This window comes from Phaenicophaeus curvirostris, chromosome 1 (genome assembly GCF_032191515.1).
Source record: "Phaenicophaeus curvirostris isolate KB17595 chromosome 1, BPBGC_Pcur_1.0, whole genome shotgun sequence".
In the NCBI taxonomy this organism is placed as follows: Eukaryota; Metazoa; Chordata; class Aves; order Cuculiformes; family Cuculidae; genus Phaenicophaeus; species Phaenicophaeus curvirostris.
This window is the reverse complement of record NC_091392.1, coordinates 65694580-65718302: the sequence shown is the minus strand read 5'-3', so window position 1 is coordinate 65718302 and position 23723 is coordinate 65694580. Positions and strand designations below refer to the sequence as shown.

Sequence of the window (23723 nt, the reverse complement as noted above, 5' to 3'; positions counted from 1 at the left end):
TATACACATTCTCAAATGTCAAGTGGCAAACCCATGATCTCTAGGGAAAAACTACACACCTTTTCTTAGGTCGTGAATATTTTTTTGTCTTAGAAAAGTGTTACAGAGAACAGAATGTAATTATTAAGGAGTAAAATGCATAACGCATCCAGCAATAAAACATGAACAGTATTTTTTTAAGACTTGGATTCTTTAGAACACACCATGAACTTAACAGAACTGAGGGGAATCTGCAGGCATCAGCACCCACCCATTTGTTATCGTAAGTAACTAATGCCTAATTTCATTATTCTATGATTCCTTTAGATGAACCTGATATACTATGCTATCAATTTCCAGAACTTGGTACATAAATTAGCGAAGGGTTAGGATTGAGAAATTAGTCCTAACTGATGGCATATATCTTAGATATCCAACTGTAATATGAAACTTCCGCTTCCCCTGCATTACCTACTCATTAGCCTGAGATACGGTGCAGTGGACTAGGCTCAATCAGATTGATTCAAAAAGAGAAATTATTTTCAGAATTCTAAGGAGCTTCATACAGTGGATGATGAAAAAATCTGTAGACTGAAAGGTATTTCAGTGCATAAGCTCAAAAATACCTGACAGCTCACTATTTACCAAAGCTGAAGATAATTCTGTACAGTTATGATTTAATTTTTTATTATATTTTTTAAGATGCAGGGGATTAAAATTCTTTCTTGCAGACTATGCATTTCTCCCTACTCAAGCAAAAAAAGCACTGATTATGTCACTCCCATGATAACACAGTACAATCCCAAACATGCAATATATTCTATCTTACAGATCATTAATTTTCGTTACATATTTCTAGGTGCACAGTTCTTTCCACCATTCCTCCGTCAAGTAAAGAACACATTACTGACATATTAAGTCATACAACTGTTATTCTGTAATCTACTTGAAACATTCTACATATTTAGTTTATGAAACCAATCAGTCACGTCGTATCTCTGACTTCGCCTTCCACTCACATGTTTTTGGAACGCACCTTGCATCATCTATCACCTCACTAGTTACGGATCTTACAAATTAAAACCAATACTAAAGCTGGTAAAATGCTTTTCAGCTTTCTGCCACTACCTTTCTACTGACTATCAATACGTGAATTGCTTTTTATATAAGACAGTTTTTACAGTCAAGATTTCTTAGGCTTTTAATCCGAAGAGAAGCAGCCACAAATAAAGTCTTGATTTATATCTTTAGTGTGAAACTGCTCAGTGTAATATGTGTTCCCTAGGGAATAATGCCAGTAATTTCAGGAACAGGTAAGCATAATGTACCAAGTTAGCACATTTTGTATGGCGATGGTGGAAAGGAACGTTTGTCTTCTAGGTGATTGCCAGTGCTAGGTAAAACAGCCCGAATGAACAGGAATAATTTAGCATAGAAAAAGTTGCATCTAAACAATGAAATATCAGTAAAGATGGTTATACATTCATCTCGGAAAACCTAAGTATTTTTACTGAGTTCAAACAAATAATTCAAAATCTTCCTGTATCTGAAATTCTAGCGTGAAATTCCCATTTCTTCTCAAAAAATATATTCACGGGTTTATCCCATCAAGGTTATTTACAAGTTTAAGTGGAATCCTCTCTGCCACCAAAACTTCAGAATTCCCTAAACAACGTGTCTAAATTACAAGATTTAAACGTAATCATCAACTCACTGTATATTTTCCGGTCAGCCTTCAAACGTCATTAATTCAAATACCAAGAGAGTGATGCCAAGCCAACCTAGCCACAGAAGTGATTGTCGGAAAGTCTTAAATATTTTACCCCTGAGGCACATCCTGCCACTGGACAACAAGCAAGGAGCAGTTGTGTATGGATCCTTCCCAAGCACCCCACAAACCATAGAAGTTAAGCAAAAGATGATGCACTTGTAATTTTATTCCTTGAATGAACAACTATTGGCAATCTTGAGCGCTTCTAAACCGCTCTTTCTGAGCTTTTGCATCTATTCCATGAACTCATCAGCTCAGAAACTGAGAGAAAATAACTGTTCACAACATAAAATTCGAAGCACAGAAGTCTCACAGAAATAAATATGTAAATGCTCTGTTGGATGTATATTAAAGATACCTGCTCTAATATATTCTCTTCACCTGACTGAAAACAGTGCCTAACTACAGAAAAGCACCATAGAGAACAACTGCAATGTGAAATGACAGTGATTATATTTACATTGTACTAATGGCCAGAAATACTATTAACAGCTAAGAAATTATTAATTTTTAGGTCTATTATTAGATATCCTAGCACAGTCAGGTCACCCACAGTTCTTAACATCTTTAAGACCACTAACAACCCAGGTTCTCTTAGCAATTTTAACTGATATCAACCAGAAGGTTGGTTGTCACTTAGAGAAATGGAATACAGGGGGTCTCAATTGCTAACCTAAACTCATTCAGCTATCCTGATTTTCTACTCAGGGATAATGTTGCTTAAATAACTTAGGATAGGAGCTCATAATCCTTGAATGAGACACCGTAAATGTTGGCAATTCTCCACTTAACATTTATTTGTGCAAAATTTGAGTGAATTAAAATACCGTAAAACTATAATATGGAAAACTTAACATAATCAATAAATAGAAGAATATTTCTAACAGACTGAAACAGGTTTTTGAAAACCGAAATAGAACTTGGGAAATATTAGTCCATGGAGTCTTTTTTAAATATTAGCAATATCTAGTAAGGAAGGGCAGCAATTAGTACTGTCAAGCAAGTTCCGAAGTAGTTTATAAACCTTAAAGCTCATTCTCTCAGTGAAGCAAAGAATCTTCCCCTTCAAGAAAAACCTATAAAGCTGCCATTGCAATGCCTTAGAAACTACCAGCTGAGACACAAGCAAAGCTACAAAGAGAAAGCAGACATGGCTGTTTATTGAAGGGTTACAGGCAACTCCCTTCTCCGGCACCATGAGGCCAGCAACAGCAAGAAACTCACTTTAACATACACTATTAGTTAACAATACAAGAGGCAGAGGGTAAAGGTAAAAGGAGGAGGGAGAGGGGAACTAGAGTATAATACCATAGGAAGATGAATGTTGCCCCAGAAAAGACTACTGATGATGCACCGAGTGCTGTTACTGTAGTAACTGATGAATAAAAATAATGGAAAAAAAATCTGGAGTACATGACAGGGAGAAGGTGGTTTCTTTTAATCTGCCAGGCTTCTTGTGCTGGGTTTCAGGAAGCAGCATTCAAGGGCATGACAAAGCCTCACTTTCTGTGCCTGCTTGGCTGTCAGGACGCTGGGGCCGGCTCCTGGCAGAGATCCCCCCTTGACAGAAACAATTACTGAGAAGCAAAGCCTGGAAAAACAAGCAAGGCTGTGATTGATAATCTGGGTGGATTACGGGCCTTCGACAAAAGCCACGATGCTTATATTTGACAGCTGGCAATGTCTGATGAGAGCCAATTAGTGGATATACATTCACTTCAGCCAGAAGTTTCTTCTGTTTCTAGTCCAATAGTTTCCTGAATAGGAAGTATAAGAGTGATTTTCCCCACTTCTCCCTGCTAACGTGTACGCCAGCTACGCTGTCAGTTGAGCTAAGCATATACTATAAAACCTACACATTTTGGCAACTTATATTAAAGCCAGAAGATCCAAATTTTGTAAAGCTGCATTTGACCCTACAGATTGCAGTGGTACAAGAACCTGGAAAAGGATGACTTTCCACTGACTCTACATATCATGTAGTGTGTAAACGAGGCTGTGACTACCCTATTTGGGTAACAAGTCCATTACAAGTGACAATAGTTCACAAAATGCTTCACCGTTCACTGAAAATTTCCTGGCAAATTACATTAATCTGTCCGTTGCTGCCTCAAATAGGTTAATCAGGCATTCAGAATACCAGAATTCAAAGAGTACCTTCTGTTCTGCCCAACACATGCAGCAACCTTTCACGTGCAAGTCCCCTTCAAACTTGTCTGTCCATTCTCAACTTCCTTATCACGTGGGTCTTCTTTTCTCACTTCTGTATCTATGTCCTCTCTTGCTAGTACAATTGTGTGGGTACTGTGGTGAAGAGATCAATAAGCAAAGATGCATCCAAGTGCCCTGAATCTCATCACTTGTTTGAAACATTAATTTTCACTTTGTTTTCTCAGTTGCAAAGAAGCCAACACCGCCAAATTCAGCCAACTTAAATACATCTTCCTAGACTTCCTAAGTCCTCTTCTAACAGCAGTTTGAGAGGTACACCCACCCATTAAACTTCAGTGGGCGCCACTGGGACCTCTCAGATGCTTTCAGAGAACAACAGTAGTTCTGTCACAGAAAGAGCACTACAGTCAGCAGTTACCTGCAGTGATTGTATCCATGTCACCTGAAGAAGAAATTCAGTTGCTAATAGGGTAATCACTCTGATCAGACGTGCTTTCAAATCACGGCAGCTAAGGCAAAGCAAAGACTAACTGCATGACCCAGAGAATCTGTATTATTTCATCAGGCACAGTAGCAATAAAAACTGTCAGAAGTGTGGTCACGCTGATACAGCTCCATGGCAGTAAGAGACACCTGCCTGCCAGTCTCCTTTGACCTGTTTTACATTCTCCTGTTGCAAAGAGAAATGACTCCAAACAGTGGAACTTTGCTTTGGGAAAGTTCACAGCAGAGGAGTGTCAGGTGTCAGTGTCCTGGGTTTCCAGGGAAACAAGTAGCCGTGGAAAAATAGCATTTTTGGGGGAGAAGCTATTCTGGAACCTAAAACTCCTTCCTTTTCCTCATGATCCCATGAACCACATTTACTTGAGAAACAAATCTTTGCAATACCTTGGCCTCATAAGGAGTCAGCCAAAATCTTTGCAGGGAAGAAGCACAAAGCAGCACAGAGAAAACAGCTTTGGGACTTGCTTGCCTTGATGTTTGTATGTATGTATATATACATAATTGCATAAATGCTAACTAATGATATTATGAGTCATCACTAAATTCCTTTCAATTTATGGGAACAGTCAACAACAGCTTCTTAGTTCGCACCATCCTACAGAGGAAGGAATGATCATGATGAAGAGACAGAAGCATAAGTGAATGACACGTATTAAAGATACTCTGTCAAGAAGGCTGACTATATAACTCATACTTTCAATAGCATGAGGTTTCTTCTCTCCCTTCACTAAAATAGAAAGAAGCTCTTTTCACTTTGTTGACTATAAGTGAACAGCAAGACTGTATATGGGAAAAACAGGAAAGGTGAGCCACTAGATGAAATTGAAGTAGTAAAGGGGGAAAAGTAGATATTACTGGTGTACATTACAATGAAGAGGTAGGTGAAGTGTCACAGCCCACAAAAAGTAAATATTACGGGCATACATTAGAATGAAGAGGTAGCTGAAGACAAAGGTGATCTACTCAGTCAAAAGTGAAAACCATCAAAAAATCATGCCCTTTCTATGTCAGTCTTCACTAAAACCTGTACTCGGGTTACTAACAAAATCTATTTCAATACTACAGGAATATCACTTTAGGTGAGAAAAGGAAAAGAAAAAATGAGATAGTATAGCTCTGACTATATTATAACAGGAAAGTTTATCTACTAGAATGGAAGATATCAATGGTTATTTTTGGGAGTGAGAACTGGTGAAGTTTTGGAAGACTCCATTAAGGTTTCTGACACAGTCTTGCATGACACGTTCATGAGCAAGTTCAGCTAAGGAAAGTCCTCATTTTGAGCTTTGTCCAATTTCAGATACCACACTCGGAGAAAGAAGAAGACAAATAAAACCTAATAAAGAACAATGAGAATGATCATATATCTAGAAAACAAGACACATGAAAAATAGAAGAATTGAGTCTATCCGGTTTAAAGATACCTCTATGTAAATGAAAAGGGCTCCTAAAAAGCACAAAAAAATAGTCTTTTTTTTTTTATTCTATGCCCATAACAGACAGAAAAAGTAATGAGCTTAAATTGCAGTAAGGGAGATTACATATGCACAGTGGCACTATAATGATAAAGACAGATGAGCCATAGAAAAGAATTCCCAAGACAGAAAATCTCCTTCACTAATAGTCTTTAAGAACGGATTACAGGTATAACTGAATAAATCAAGTGGGTTACACAGAGTTCTGTCCTGAGCCCAGTACTATTCATTATTTTTCATTAACAACCTGTGTGACAGAAGAAAACCTGTGTTAATGAAATACATGGGGAAAGCTTACCTGTGTGGTTCTGCTAGCATGGATTGAACCTCAACATGCTCTTAAAAGACTGAGAAACGAATCTGAAAATTACTGTCATTTAGGAAAGGGCAGCAAAATAAAAACATACTCAGTATTAACCTAACCTGGAGTCACACCACTTAAAAGGAAACTTTTGAGATCCCATCATCAATAACACTGAATGAAGCTACTTCCTGGTAGCCTCTGCCACAGCATACTATAAAAGAACTGGGAATAATTATGAAACACGATACTACAAGTGAATACAGTGATTTACAAACAATTCAATTGAATAATACTCTGAACTCACAGAAAACAGCCACTGATAGATTTGAGCCTTCTAAGAATTTCACCACTATTACTTAACATGTATAGAATAGTCGTGCCTAGAGATGGTCAAGTTGGGCCCCCACTGTGCTAGACATTGGACAAACACAGACAATGACAATCTTTGCTCCCAGTAGAAAACCCCAAGTGTTTAGGAACCAAATCCCACAGACAGCAAAACCTCAGCCCATTTAGATATGCCTTCCTGTTCAACTTTAAACTGCGGAGTAACGCTTTGTCCTGCTACAACACATCTTGATCGTTAAATCTTCGCTTGACAAATAAAGAAATAAATAGCAAACAGGCTCCCTCTAACAGATGAGTGGTGGCTGTGCTGCCACAACCCAGGCCAAAGCTCCTTGGGTCTCCGTCAATTCCAGCATGACACACGTCACGAGGGCTTCTGTATGGCGTATAATTTGAGCACGCTGGCTGGCGCTCACCACGCTACATCTGGACTTTGTTAGACAATCTTCAGCTCTGTTTTCTTGCATCAGTCCCAACCCTCTCTGGTGAAGCAGCCTCCCAACCACTGCTTCTCCAAGAACTACTCACAAAGACAAAGCACTCTGGAGGAAGTAAATTGGGACCATATTAGCTGGTGACCCTCGCCCTCCAATCGGCCTGCCTTTCCGATGATAGAGGAAATCCCTCACACAAACTGACAACCAATATGAAACAGGCAGCTCCATTTACTGGAAAGCCTGGTCAATGCCGAATGCCTCATTAGGAAATGGTCTCTATATTGAGGTGCATTCCTGCAATTCAGAGCCTAGAAACTCTAAATTAAAACAACATTGATGCCATATCCTCTTTCCCAAATGCCTCTCTTCATCCAAATTTTAACACACATACTTAAAGAAATTAAAGAACCAAAATGTCTTTGGCAGGACTCCTTCTCTTTCACAGTAATACCATTCCCATATGAGCAACCAGGAACGTGACAGTGTTGGGAAGTGAGAAAGGAGAGTTAAAGCAAGGAATAACCACAGACTCCTCCAGAATCTGTACGATGTTTCCGTGATGAATCTACATGTCCTCACTGGCATTTTTAAATAAATAAAGATCACATGAAATTGCAAGGCTTAAGAAGTTGGAATTTTTTTTCTAAGTAAGTAAATTGAGGCTCATTAGTAGGATGAGTTTTTATTTCAGGAGAGAGTTATATCCTTCTACAGTCTAATAAAGGTCAATTACCAGTAAGTCAATCTGCTAATGATGGGAGCCATTGTAGCAACTCAATGATAACCAGCACGAGAATGAAAAGGCATGATCTGAATCCTATCATACACACTTTGATCCATTCACACTCACTATTGCAGCGCAGTCAGAAAACTGCTTTCCTAAAACATTATCTCTGTCAGAGGCTCCTTCCAGTTCACAGTGAGATTCAGCACTCAGGCCTATGGTACCTACCACAGCATGCATAACTCTTCACACAAAACAGCTCCTTCTGATATTGCTCAGCATTTCTATTTGCATGCCATGCATGTGGAAACAGGAATCTTTTAGTCAACTGTGCCTGCCAGCTAACTGAAAATGCTGCTTTCCCATGACAAAGTCTTAAGCGTTTGCTAGAAATGGGATGGACTGAAATACTGAACATTTATTAGGCAGCTCAACAGCTCTGAAACAATGGTAAAGGCAGAATGAAGTAATTACTGAGGTTAGGATCCCAGCTCTGAATCTGAAGGGTTGAGTAAACTTTTAGGCTCCAGAACTGCTTTTTGAAGTCTTCCAGAAGATACTGATTAACTAGCATCACTTGCTCTTCTTGAACATCTGTGTTCAATATATCTGCAAGTCTGAAAGATATTTCCATTCACAATTTCTCCTGTAAATTTAGGAAGTACAGCTAAATTTTAGGATGTTCCTGAAATACCATACAATTATAGTCCTGTGGAGCTGGCAAACAGAGGTGGACATTTAGTCTTAAGATGTAGAAAAAGGTCCATGTAGACAAAGCTTAAATTGATGAAGCAGCACAGCTGTTTTGCTGCAAAATATGAGGCTGGTGATCTGTATAACCGACCAGGACCACGAGGGCCAAGTATGCAGATTATTTGCAAAGCCTGTGGAAAAACGAGATTTTCTTTGACTGTATCAGTAATGAGGATCCTGTAAAATCTCATAGCCTTCTCTTCTGACCCATCTCCTCTTTCTGGAGCTGTCAAAGTTGGTATGACTTGAATTGATGCAAAAAAAAGTACATACCAAAACTACTGATACTTAAGAAAATAAATGCAATGTCAGAACCCCTGCAACTTAGACAGGTGAGTATTACTGTCCCATGATAAGCAGGAGGAGCTTTGAGGAGCTTTTCTTTCAATGTGTTGAAAGCTGTACACAAAAAGGGATAAAAGATCTTTTAAGACGTAGAATGGATTTTAGGGCGGACATGTTAAATAAATCATTGTTAGGTTAAGTAACTATTTCTCAGGTACACTACAAATATAGTTGATTTTTTTTAACTATAAACATGTACTCTGCCATGAGGACTGGGGATGCACTGGAGAATACCTTGCAGCGCCATTATCTCCAATTCTATATTTATACTTATAGTACTTACACATAGCTTGTATTTATACTACTCATGGTACAAATGTGTTGAGGAGATTACTTCTTTCTTTATTTTTTTAAAAATAACAATCTTAAATAATGATGCGACTTTTTAGCTGATGGGAGTTTTAGAACCAGAAACTTCAAAGGCGCTTGGATATTCCAATGAATTTTTTGAAAAGGGACTATTGCTCCAACATCAGCTCAGAATTGGTCTCACTTCATAGTATGAACAACTACTTAATTTCCTGTCCAGTTTTAATTTATTCGGGCAATTAAGTATCCCATACCAATACATAAAAGCACTTAGAATGGGCATCCTTAAGAGTCATGTCTTTTTAAGAAAGGCATATAATAATATAAGACTTAGAAGCCCTGAAAACTAATGATAAAACTGTAACAATGTTGGAAAAAAATCACCTACCTGAAACCTAAGTCATTATAGATAATCACAACCTTAAAACATAAATTAAATACACACAATTTTTTCAGTAGGAAAAAAAACCCCACCAGAAAACACTAAAGGTTTTTCCATCTACACACAAAAGACAATCAGAAGGTAACTGGGAAGGGCAAGGGGCATGGGAGTGCTAGAATTTAAACTTAGGACAAGAATTGACAATAAGGTTCCAAATTCTCTTGGAATGAGAGGCAACATATATTAAGGTTGCTATACCTACAGACAATTACATGAAGAAAATAAACACTTTACATCACTGTGACCACTTTTGAATCCTGTTCTAGTAGGAGGTCATGTGGTTGACAAGTGGAAGTAATTACAACGTTGTTTAGAAATAAATAATACAAGTCTGTAAACTATACTTGACCATTTTGAAGCTGGTATAACAATCAAAATTACTGTTCTTAAATTAAACCTTAAATAATTGTTGTGTTAAAAATATAAGTCCAGTAACCTACTTCTGTTTCCAAATGAAGAAGCAGAGAAATCCTTGATCAGAAAGCAGACCTGGTTTTATCTTACTATCTTTGACAGCAACAGAAATCATCTTGTTGACAGATGAAATGTTGCACATAAAACTTTGTGAAAAAGGAATTGGTGGCACTGAGGAAATTGATACTGGACTGGCAGCAGCACATGTGCTATTACAGGGAATATGGCAAGGGAATAACTCAGAAAAACCCACCAGAAGTGGTGAAGTGAAAAATCTACACAAATTTTTCAGATCCTCTATCTCTTATTGCCAGGGATGCCTTTTGCTTCCTCTGAGTTTTAATTGCAATGTATTTTTCACATTGCATTCACCACTGAAACCCAGTATTAAACGCTTGAACAGAAACACACTTTTTCTGATTGTTATGCCAATACAAAAAGAACTTAGAAATGGGAGAGGCCAGAAATAGTAAAGGACCAATCTCCTCACAAGCATAAGACCCCTCAAATTCTGCTCTAGTAGCTGGCATTCCCATTTGGTGCTCTTGTCGCAGATTAGAAATCACAGTAGAGACTCTGTGGTGTAACACATTCATATTTGAGCTCTACAGCAATAAGAGTTTTCTTCCAATGTATGCTTCTTCCCTGACAAGGCAAATACAGACCAGCAAAATAAATATCAGTACATTTCCCTGAATCTGGGATTATTTGTGCCTGCAGAAGATAATAACCAATGTCCTTTGCATTCACTGTTTCCTATACACTCTATCACACATTTACTACTCAGGCAGTGACATAAAGAAACTTCCCTCAACATTGAGACTTTTTCTTTCTCTACCATGTTTTACAGGCTTCTTGATTGGTACCTAGTTCAAATTTGTTATTCGCATACTTTCTATACCAACATACAACAGGATTATACATTAAAATTTTCGTAAATTAAGATAATCTCACACCTGATTATTAATCAGTTTCTTTCCTAGCCCTTCTCTACCCACCTGCTGCTTAAGTTGTTGCACAAGACGGTCCTTCTCTCGTTTCAGTGCAGCCACTTCATCTTGAGTCTTCTTCTTAGAGGATGAAAGCTCCAGCAGAGCAATATTGGCATCTTTTTCACTAATGGCAGCAAGGAGGGCTTCTTGTCTGAAAAAAACCCATATCAATACATTATTATGCTGCAAAACGCAGAGGAAGCCTTTACAAAAAGTTGAACGTATAAATGCCTTAGCATTGATCAAGTCTGAAGAGCAGTAATAAGTATGTTTGTCATGGTTATATGTTCATCGGTGGAGCAGGAAGCCAAGACCAGCTCGCCTCCCCCTAAATGACTGTGCTGATACCAAATTATTACTTCTAGGATAAGAAAAATATACAATATGTTATTATTCTGCACTCAGCTTCTCAGTTTTTAATAACTACCATTTATTAATACTTTGGCTGAACAGTTTCGTTCCTTATAATGTTCTACATACTTCCAAAACAGATTTTGAGAATACGTGCACAAATATTGGACTAATCACAAGACTCCTGTGTTAAATTATATTAGGTTATACTGCCTATTCATGCAGCTATTTTATAAAGAAGGTGGCACGTGACAAGTTTATTGAAATCAATTGGACAATACAATGTATTCCCAGAAGGAAATGATGACATGCACGCTTTTGTGCTACATGACAGATGTTGAAATAGATGCCTTTAAGGATGCTTGAGCTATTCTTTGACTTTTCTTATGAGTAACCAATAGCTTGTTGGATGCATGTCCTGAGTAATTACGACAAAGATAGGCCTGCCCCCATAACAACCCTTTGTAGCCTTGCAGAAATGGTGTAAGCAAGAACATTCTGTAGCAAGTTCTTGAGGCTCACGCACTATAATAACTACACACAGAAATACAACTTTCCCATACTCTTCCCCAATAGCAAAAAAATCTTACAACTAAGAGTTCAGACACATTTTATAGATACTAGGAAGAGAGGAGACAAAGACAAGAGCACTGATCATAAAACAGCAGTTCTCAAATGAACGCAAAAGACTACTCTATTTGAAGGAAAACAACTATTTCTGTCCTTTGACCTTAATTCTCACCTTGAGCTGGTGTGGCCAAATCAGGATGTGCAACAGGACACAAAAGAAAAACTTGGACTCATTGCCCAATAGGGGTGTCTTTCCCCATCTCTCATCACTTTGCAAAGAAGGAAGTCCCAATCATTTGTGGCAGTGTGAAAAATGGCATCATGCAGGAGTCATAATGAAAAACAAAGACTGAATGCTACAGATTTTCTATTCACTTTTATCTAAATATTTAGTTGCAAATGCAATTCAAGTAGTAAAAAAAAAGAAAATTCCTAAATAATCCAAATTTTACCTTCTCTAGTTTATTAAAAAAAGCATATTGCTAATTTCAGAGAATGATTTTTAAAAAATATTCGGATATTTTAAAACTATTCTGCTAATCATGTCAATAGCAATTGTTCTAATTACACTAGCACAGCAATTAGTCTTTTATTAAAGCTTTAAGAAAAGTTATAGAAGCTTAATGTAAACTACTAAGATTGCTTTTAGTTATATCAATATATCTTTATGTTTGTTGTCATGATCTATTTTAATAAAGACCCATCACAATCTGGTGACTTAGGATCACACTGGCAAACTGTTGAGGGTAGCAGTGACTCTAAATCTACTTTTTCTAGTTCACCTGTTACCACTCCTTAGGCAGACTTTATTTGTAGTAAAGTAGATTTTTTTTTAATTCCTGCATCTTCTTTCTAAATAACTCCAGTTAACTATAGTTAGGAATTTTTAATTGTGGCTAAACCAAAAATACTTGCTCCAAAAAGTACTCACTGAGCTCCATGTAAAAGCATAGCTGACAGAAAATTTGAGAAGAACAGGGCAAATGGAAAATGCTTTTATTTAATATGTTTTGAAAATCTGCATCTTGCCCAGAGAAGTCATGGAAGCCCCATCCTTGAAGGTCTTCAAGGCAGGCTGGATGAGGCTTTGGGCAACCTGCGGGTTGGAACTGTATGATCTTTAACGTCCCTTCCAACCCAAACCATGCTATGATTCTATGATCTAACATACTGGACTTTGAAACTGAAGGCTTGAAAAGGGAAAGGACTGGTACAACTGGAGTACAGATACTTTTACCTGTTAAAATGCTGAAAACTACAGATTTTCTAACCTTGGTGAGCATGTAAATATGTATTGAATATTGTAAAGTTTCCAAGGATGGAAAGTGAAATAGCTTTATAAGGCACTTCAGTGACTAAATCAAGGGTACAGGAGATGCGTACTTAAATATGCAGAACGCAGTCAGATGTCTTGCATTGGTTGCAGCTCAGCTGTCTTACTGCCTGAACTTACTGTCCTGGATTCTTGGTAATCCCTTCTCCAATCTGTGAGAAAAACTGCATATATTTGCTTCTTAACCTTGTTCTAAAAAGTATAAACAATACTTTTAAAAGACCCTCAATACATTATTTTAATAGACTAGGACCAGGAAGCAACTATATGTGCAGTCCTGCCAACAGACCTGAGAAAACAGTAGCCTTTGAGAAGCAGCTCAGGGCTACAATCTTTTAATTCAGCTTGGCAGTAGCCAGCACAGCACTTCTACCTGCAGTAATGTGAAAGGTATGTCATCTCCACATCCCCACAACAGAAACTGCCAGATTCTGAGGTTGTTGCTCTTTGAGAGTTGTATGGGTGTGACATTTTAAAAGCTACTGTTATTTTTTATGGGTGGAAAAAACCCATACGGAACTCACTTCAGAGGTAGGAAGTTTTGCTAAGAGAATGGGTGAAAATGACTCAATGACAAGAAAGTCCATGACTGCTTTCAGATGAATAATAGCTGGGATGGAAGAACAACCTTTTCCTAAACATTACAGGTTTAGGTGAGAAGAGAGTGACTGACGGATGACCTGGCTTTCTTTTGATCCCAATCAGTGATCGAGATCTTAGAAACATTTATGCCAGTGAAAGCTTAAGACTGCTAACACTGCACAGCCGAAGAAACTAGAGCATAAAAACCCCATAGCTAAGATGTAATCTCCATTCATCCCTTCTGTCACTCCAATGATTGCTAGAGTTTTGCTGAAGTTAACCACACACAGAAGTTTGCTATTATCAGGATCCCAACTGAAGCCATTTATCCTATATCAAAAAATGTGGAAGAACCATGTATTTCAAGATGAGAAAGTGTGTTTCAACAGACAAAATTGTTTACTACCTGACAGCAGAGCAGACCTACACAATGGACTTTCTGTGGTTGGATTTATCTCTGGATTTATACAGGTTTTTCTTGTACACACTAAGAGAGTAAGCCTGCATCAGAGTATCATTACATAAAAAATCTGACAGATCCAGTTTAGAGAACTTCGATCCCACCTAGATCATATCTAGAAAAAATAGCACTTTAAATTATTTCCTTGTCTTTCAAGACAAGATACCACAAAGTCAGACATTTATGAGGCACTTTAGGACAATCAAAAGATATTGTAAACACATTTATCCTATGAAGAAATACAAATATTTTGATGACTTAATGGAAACAAAGAGTAGAAGAAAAGAAAAGGTGCACATCAGATTTCCAGTTGTAGTGTCAAGATTGCGGGTGTGGGAACAACTAATAATGGGTGCATTATTATTGCCACTTTGTTTCTGTTGCTTTTGCTTTGTGGAAAAGTATCCAATTTTGGATGTCTGCCTGAAATATGAAAAATATCAATAGGGTAAAGTGACAGAACATGATCCATGACCTCTGCTTTTTTCTAGCTATTGGTATCCTGGGAAAGACAGGCTGGCTTGGAGCTCTGGTCATTTTCACTTTCTTTAGGGTAATCTGTTCTGATTCTAAAGAAACACTCATTTAATAGTAAACCCACAATCCTCGCTGATGATTCAGGACCAGAGCCAAGAATATCTCTGTAACAGTATCTATATAGCCATTACTCTGGTATGGAAATTGGAGGTGCCTCAAAAAGCAAGTAAAGCATTCAAAGCCTTTGTGCCCCATCTCTACTTCTTAAGTGCAAGCTCCAGGACCAAGACAAATGAGATATGGACAGCAGCCCCTTACTTATTTTTTTTGTTGAATAATCTTTGCTACTATGGCCTAGAACAAACACCCTATTGGCCAAAATTTGAGTGTTACATATACATAATTGCTAAAATGACTCCAAAAGACCACAAAAAGCAAATATTACCAAACAAAAGATAATATTTGGGAATGAAAAGCACTACAAAAATTATTCGCTTCCTTTCTTGAGAGCTGTCATCCCCAGGGAGACCAAAAGAACATGCTGTAAGACAGGTGAGGTGAGGTGCAAGAAGGAAAAAACAGGCTGCTATGTGAATGGTGCTGGTAGCACATGAACAAACCTATCTGCCAGGAGGGCTGCACTCAGTCTTGGAGGCTCAGTTTCACTTTGGGTAACTCTCAGTGAAACAGGCTTATCTTCTTCAGCAGACTCTATCTTCAGTTCATAACATCAGAGGTCCTGAAGTGTTCTAACAGGCAGGCAAAGCATGTATTTGCTGCACAATTCAAGATTGTTGATCTTTTAAAATGCTAGCTAATGCCTGACTCGCCACATAAACATATCTCACTTAAGTTAGTTCAGGTATTTCAGATAATGGTAATAGTGTAGCTGTGGTAACACCAATTCAGCAGGGAGAAATTGCCTCTTTCTCTCTCCATCCAGGAAGGTTCTGTAGCCTGAACTGAGCTATACAGCAGCTCACAAGAGATAAGCAGATTTTAAAGCAGACTGAATATTACCAAGGGAAACCTGAAATGGCAGTAGTGTAGGAAAATCTAGTGAAAAGAGGTTTGGGATTGACTCTGAATTGGGCAAAACGAGGAGGATTTATTTTTCTTCTGTTTATACTGAAGCCTTTCACTGAACATGGATTATGATCACCATAGACTGGAGTGGTACCAAGACCAGTAGGTCCTATTCTTAAGAAATAATGCTGGGTACAACCTGAAGATCAGTATCCACATTATTTGCTCCGTTTGCAGTCTTAAAACAGTGTAAAGAAAGATGTGTTTGCCTTTTTTGAAAAGAGAGAGCTACAAAATACATGGCAGTAGAGCTGCCTCTGGAGTACTTCTGATTCATCCATGGTCTCCATTCTGTTTGTAGTTCATCTGGGTCTGAGAGTTCTTATCGCTGATGCCAAGGACACACTGATAAAGAATGACTCCAACTCTGAGCTACTGATGGATCCAGAGGACTGAAATGTCTTAGGGAAGGCAGTGATGACTGCAGGGCTGAAAAGTCACTGAAAATGTCAAATTTTGTGAGCCTCTGAAGTATTCCTGATGAGGTTGTCCTGTTGCGTTCACAGTCTATCCTGAGGCTTTTGTCAATACACAACAAAAAGTAGTGTGCAAAGGCACTTCCTCGGACCTTGAATGGAAATGTCTGATTTTGGGATGATGGCTGGGCAGGAAGGCAAAAGCTTAAAATGCATCTTGTTTTGCAGTACAGGCATTGAATCAAAGCAAAGTTTTAAGAACACCCCCTAATCACAGAAACAGTCTTTTCTTTTGAATGAAAGCTTAAAAATCAGAACGATGTGCCACTACACTATTACTATAGTAACTATATAATTACTATAATACTATGTGCATATTATTAATACTACAGTCCATAGGAATAGAAGGCATCCAGCAAAGCAGTATTTTCAAAATCTTTCTGTAGCAGAGAAGAAAAGGCTTAAAGAATTGTACAGCATTTAATTTGAGATGCTGAACACTATTTTTCTCAGAGAATACTTCAACTGCAGTGACTTCAGTTATCATGTCAGGTGCTAGCACCTCATACACATGCTTACAGAGGCCCTAGAAAAAGACATACACAGCACAGATGAGTTTTCTTGTACAAGCTTGAGTGGGGATAAGTGCCTGCTTTGGTAGTTTGAGTGACCAAGTATTTGAATGAACCCAGAAAATAAGGAACTAGAACTGATAAAAATTCAGTTACCAGGTCCTAGTAGCACCAAAACAACCTAGTGTGCAGTGTAGTCAAAACTGTAACACATCTCCCTGGAATACTGCAGACACCAGCCTTGTTTCATTCCTCTTTCTCCTCTTCGGTGAGCAACAGCATATTTTTGCATATGGGGACATGGGACTTTCAAACTACTCAGTAGCCCTCAACACTGCAGGAATAGGAGAACATGTCTTATGAGGAGCAGCTGAGAGAGCTGGGGTTGTTTAGCCTGGAGAAGAGGAGGCTGAGGGGAGACCTTATTGCTCTCTACAACCACCTGAAAGGAGGTTGTAGAGAGGAGGGAGCTGGCCTCTTCTCCCAAGTGACAGGGGACAGGACAAGGGGCAATGGCCTCAAGCTCTGCCAGGGGAGGTTCAGACTGGATGTCAGGAAAAAAAATTTTTCACAGAAAGGGTTATCAGGTACTGGAACAGGCTGCCCGGGGAGGTGGTTGAATCACCATCCCTGGAGATGTTTAAAATATGGGTAGACGAGGTGCTCAGGGACATGGTTTAGTGGCAGATAGGAATGGTTGGACTCGATGACCTAAAAGGTCTTTTCCAACCTGGTGATTCTATGATTCTATGATTCTATTCCAGGATATAAGGTGTATCAGGGTAAGTCCATTAAGTAGTAATAAAAAAGTTTCTTCCACAACCCTAAAAGCGTTTTAACTATCACAGGAGCCAAGTTTATCCTTTGGCTTACAAATAACAACAGAATCAAGGTGCCTTTAAGTAGTTCTCTACAGTGCTTGGTTTCAGGAGACTATCCATTCCTTCCTAGCTCCTTCCTAGTAAAGGAGAGGGATCTTTTTTGATAAAAGATAACAGTAAGTGCATTTTTAAAAGCGATTTTGTACTTTGCAGCACAGTTTTCAGGGTCAAAATGCTGGAATATTTATCAGCTGTCTAATTAGAAAGAATAACAGGCTGCAAACAGTGCTGAATTAAACACAGAATCACAGAAAGGGAGGGGCTGGAAGGGACCTCTGGAGAACATCTAGTCCACTCCTCCTGAATTAATAATGCTTCAAAACATCAAAATTATATATATTCATTAAAATAATATGTTTACATGTCAGAGAGAACACAAATTCCATATAGAAATACTATAAATACATTGTTCTACATACTTTTATTTCAAATTATTCAAATTTTCTTCCTATATGGAGTATTTCTGGAAGTATGGATGAGACAACATAAAAGCAATACTGAGATTAACAGCTACTGCGATTTTGTTGTCACCAATTCCATCAGGCCTAGTTTCATTATAGGGATTATATCTGTTTTCTGTCTAGCTGGCATTAATCTACAATATTTAAGGGTATGACACAAATTTGGAGAGCTCAGGTAGCTACAAGCTCATGGGAATCCAGTCAGTTCCTTCAACAGAGACTGTTGCTCTTCCATGAGGGATGACTGACCTGCCAGAGGTTTTATGCTGGTATATTAAGATAAACTGTAATTATGGCTGTTATGCTTTTAATAAACAAGGCTTCAAACTGGAAAGGTTCTGCTGCTTCATAAACTGTTCACTCACTCCAGCGGTAAAGGTATCACTTACCACAGAAGGAAGGAGCCGCTGCTTAGGCATCACTTGCTTTAGTGGTCTGATTTTTGTCCACTATATTTACTCAAATCCTACAGAAAATGCTCATCAGGCTTTTAATGCTTTTCTATCACAGGCATTCGTAAGAGTCATTATTAGAAAACAAACTGTATTATTTGCATATAAATTAGAAAAAAAAATCCCATGAAGTGGCAGCAACATAAAGAACTAGCAGGGAAAGAGATTTGGATAAAGTATTGCAGTATTACAAGAGCTGGTCAGACATTTAGATGACAGCTTAGAGCATATAGCTGTTAGGACATAGTATGTAGTCATTTCACAAGTTTGGTAGAATGACATTGCTTGAATGGGCCACACCTGATAAACTCTTAAGAAGTAATTAGAAATACCACGTACCAAAGAGCTGATCCAATGGGACACTTCTCCTGGTGCTAATAGCACCCTTTTCCTTACAAATGTGTCAACACATCTGCAGTGATAGTTCCAAACTCAACATGTTTTCCTATTTTTTTTTGCTAGTTATAGAACATCATCATAAAATTAATAAACTGACTGCTCTGAGACATGTGGAGGGTAAATTCCAGTTTCTAATACCCCGAGACCCCAGCAATTAGCAGCCACTGTCCTGTCAGTGTGCTTGCTGTACCTTGTAGGGAGAAGGCAGTCATTGCAGAGCTCTGGGTATCAGAATTTGGGTCTCAAATATAACCCTGAAAAATACTGGCAGTCATACCAGAAATCACCATTTCAAGATGCTAATAGACCAGCACCTTACCAAATACACAAGGTGCCAAATTCTGCACCAGCTACAATTTCTTCAGCACTTAAGATGCAGCTAAATAAAAAGCAAAAAGTATCCCAAAATGAGCAAAACATTTATCCAAAAGAAACAGTAGCAACCTCTTGCTGCAGGAAGGCAGGGGAAAAAAATCTCACTTGGCTGCATGTACTACCTGCTCTTTTAATTATGGCTGGGAATCATCAAACCTCAGGCTGCAAATTAATTTCCCTAACACAGCCTTGCACCCTCAGTCAAAAGGGATAATACCACTCCTTCCAGTCCTGTACTTGTTTCCTGAATCAGCAAGTCAGTAAGTTACCTTTGCCTTGTCTGGATGGGATGTTAGCAGTCTTTCTCACCCCTGATCTACACTCTTCCAGCTACCAAAAAAGGAATTGCAAATTCAAGCAAACCAAGAAAGAAGAAAATAAAAAGTTGTTTGTCATCAGCAAATTAAAATCTCTTGAATTTACACCTTTTTACTGTTCTGCTCAATGCCATTACATACAAAAGAGATGCCCCTTTAATTTTCCATAGTGTGATAAGAATCAAAGTTAATTTTAGACACAGGAAGCATAACCACTTGCGCTGTCCTTGTTTGAAAAAAAAAAAAAAAGAAACTACACGCAAACTCTCTAACATCCTATATGTCTAGAATCACAGAAGCATCACTCCTTACTAGGACTGATAAGCAATGCTTTTCAAAATCCTTTCCCTCCACACATTTGATACAGTCACAAGTAATCCTACACATATTTTATATTACCCTTCCCATCCGTGTTTTTCATCTTTCCATCTTAATTTTACCACTTTGGCATCTGAGGCAAAGCTTTGTAATTCCTAGTCCTGCTTACATCTCAGCTCCTGGCCTTCAGTATTGTGGCACAGCTCTAGACTGTGTCTGCCAGCAAGCCCAGAAAAAAAACCCTAAAGCTTCTGCAGAGCGACTTCCCAACCCACTGCTACTTTCCTGAACTATTTTTACTGATTAACTCCTCCAGAGAAAAAGAGACTGCTGCATATCACAGCTGCTAAATTGATAGTATATAAGCCTTATCTACTTGCCTGTGAAGAGCAGGAGTTCTTGAAGACGGCACATTTTAGAAGGAAACTTCAATTCTAGCACCTGATGTTATGGGAGATTTGTTCCTACAAAGTGTAGGGGTTTTTTTAAAGACAATTTTCACTGTTTTACCAGCCTCCAGTGCAGAAGCTGGATGAGAGACAGAAGTACTTACAAGGCTCTTGAATTCCACAGAAGTGGCTTTTCTGAGAAAGAAGTCCTGAACTTTGCGCTGTCTTCCTTCATCTGCAGTTTAACAGCAGTGCAATTTAGCACAAACTTAAAGTATACGTTTCATCCAGGCAACACAGGCCAGCAGAATACATCCACCAGATTTTGAAAAAATGACCATATAAGAAAAGCAGCTCTTGTTTCTTTTCCTGTGACATGGTCAAGTACAGGTTGAGCTTTAGCTTAGCTTTTGGTTTCACAATCAGTTTAAACTGACACAAGACAGGGCTCTTGTTGAAAGAGATGATTCTGCCCTCCTATTTTCAGGTTCCTCTCCCCTCTGTGGTGTCAGCACCAGACACTGTGAATCCCTGCAGCCTGGTGATCCAGTTAAAACGTAGCCCTGAATAAACAGGAGGAACCCAAATCTGACCACAAGTTCCTTTTGACTAGAGGGATTGCAATTCTTCAAGATGCTGTGACAGTTCAAACCCTTGGTTGCCAAAGCCAGCATTACCAAAACACAAAAATGGGAAGGGAATCACAGAATTCACATTGATCACACCGTATCAACCAACCACAATTACTAGAGTGAAAACAATTGTTCTCTAATTACGACTTCATGTATCAGACCCCAAGTGAAAGATAGTAGCAAGAAATTTCATCTGTATCAAACAGTGATTGCAATACCGCAGCCTTAGTATGGTTTCTGATCACGTGAAAAAACCAAGCCATGACTAACAGCATAGTTGTTTTAAGGAAACCACCCAACCTTTAGATAGAACAAGAGGTACAAACTGATAAGAGAATCCACCTCCTTGCTAAATTACTAAATTATGACGACTTATTTCTGGTTAGCATAATTAATCTCACTTCTTTCTTCATCTGTCTTGTTTCCATGACTGATATTCTGATAGGTCATCATACCTTCCTTTCTTTATATTTTATCTGTCTGCTCTTTGGAAATGAAGGAAAAGTAATTTATTTAATTTTGGGACCATTTGCATACTATCACTAATCCTAGCCCTGTGCTCAGTGCATTGTGGTTCTACTTCCTTTCCAATCTTTATATATCTGTGGTTACAGCACGTGTTACTATTTGCTTTACTTTCCTTGGGAAGGTCTAATTCAGCATGAGTTTTGATGATTCTCACTTTATTTCTGTAATTTCTGCTTCCTAGAAACACCTCTCTTTCTTGACCAAATTTTAAGGCTGCTGCTAATTCCTTTTGGATGCAGATGCACAGATAGGTTCATAACACTTCTTTACATTTTCCCCCCTTTGTTTGGGATGCAGAAATCTCATCGTTTTGGATTTTTGATTTAAATAAAATATCTTGCTTCTTCTCCACTATCACCAACACTTATTACAATCTTGAAGTCTTAAACCAACATTACTTCTTGGTGATCTAGTAAATATTGAGTCAAAGAGTCCAGTGCTTTCTCTGGTATGTATCCAACAGATATCTTCTATAAAACCACATTTCTCCGTAGTCACTTACACCTACCACAGCTCTTCGCTCAAAATCCACAGCAGGCTACCATCCACCCTCTTTGTGTAACTCCTTTGAAGGTTCTTATATTATTTTACCCAAAGTAACGCTACTTCATGCTTTTATTTCCTCAGAATCACTAGTAGTTAATATATGCCACCTGTACTTTCATTTCTAGATCACCTGAACAACTTGTATCCACATTGTAGCTGTTAATATTATTCTAGTATCCATTAATTGCTATTGTGCCCATGACCTTTCATTTCATGTTATATACCAGATGTGTAGAGCTACTTAATTTTGCTGTTCTTTTACAAGCACCTCACTTTTCCTCTCTGTTTTAACAAATCTTCTTGCTAGAGCAACAAATTGCTTCCATCATTTTTTGTCTATCTGACTATTAACCTGGATGTGTTTCACTAATCTTTCTCCTCCCTCTTCTCTGAGGGTTCTTTTGTAGAATTGTGCAAGCCTTTCTTCCAAAACCACCTTGTCTGATTTCTACAAACATAAATTTCTTAGAGGGCCAGCCATGGTATATAGGCCTGTTTACACTAACTCTGCAAAAGATGTCTTAGTGTTTGGTGATAGTAACAACAGCAGCACTGATGCTGACATCTGTTCCATCCTAATCCTAATCTGTATTTCAGTCAGTTCTGCTTACTGATGTTGCCTTAAAAAGTGTTTCTACGCAAACAGAAGCTGTTGAAAGAGTTGAGGACAGGAATGGCACAGGTGTCAGGGGCTATGGATAAACTTTGGATATATTTAGTTCAATAACTGCAGCAGAAGGGGCCTGAGAGGTTTCATTTAATTTCCTTTTTCAGATCCGGGTCTGAAAGTATGTGTAGCTACTTGCAGTCTCTTAGTGTCAAAGATTTGTTTGAATTGGCACTACATTATATTCTGATGAGTTCTGAAGATAAACAACTTTCCAGATGCTTAAAGCAACTGGCATTCTACATAAGTAGGGAGCATCTGACTGCCATCTTTTCTGGTTTTATCTCCATCCAGTGCTTATTTTTCATGAGAAGAAACTGGATCTGTATGCTGTAAAAAAGGTTTAGGAGACTGAGCATGTGTACTCTGTTCCAGAACAAGCATTGTAAAGCCTGATTTAAACCACAGAAACAGAGCCCTGACAACCCTCCATTATCAGATCCTTGCTAAACATAATGATACCTTCTGTTATACGAAGCCTTTTTTTCATGTACAGATGTAAAGAATTCTATAAAAAAGAATCTCAACAATCTCAAAGTAAGCTGGTATTGTCTATGTTTTGTAATGAAACACAAGGTACACGAACCTTATGCAACATGTTGAAAGTGAGAGCACAAGTCATTCACATGTGACGGAAATTGGAAAAATCTCATTTTATCATGTTCCAGCTACCAATATCTTTTCAACTGGACAAATGTGAAGCTGTGTTTATCCTGTAGTTTAAATGTAACTCCCATGAAAGTTGTCTTATTCAGGAAACATCGTCACATGAAAATTTACAGATATAACTCTAGGATCTTAGAAAAAGTAAAAAAAGTCCAGTTTCAAGAATGTGAAATAGAAGACACAAACTTAAACCAGCTTGTATCACATGGAGAGACTGGCTCTCACTAAAACCTGTCTAAACTATAGATAAATAAAAGCTCCCATACTTTCTTGTAA

At 38.2% G+C, this 23723-nt stretch overlaps 1 protein-coding gene across 11 annotated transcripts in view; it reads right to left on the bottom strand.

Annotated features, from left to right (window-relative positions):
- The window catches only part of ERC1 (ELKS/RAB6-interacting/CAST family member 1), a 306998-nt gene that overhangs the window by 50558 nt on the left and 232717 nt on the right, over positions 1-23723 (bottom strand). For all 11 annotated transcript variants that reach the window (XM_069860940.1, XM_069860869.1, XM_069860924.1 and 8 more), the window contains one exon: positions 10976-11120. In XM_069860940.1, the coding sequence (XP_069717041.1) occupies positions 10976-11120 (145 nt within the window). The remainder of the gene's footprint in view (positions 1-10975; positions 11121-23723) is intronic.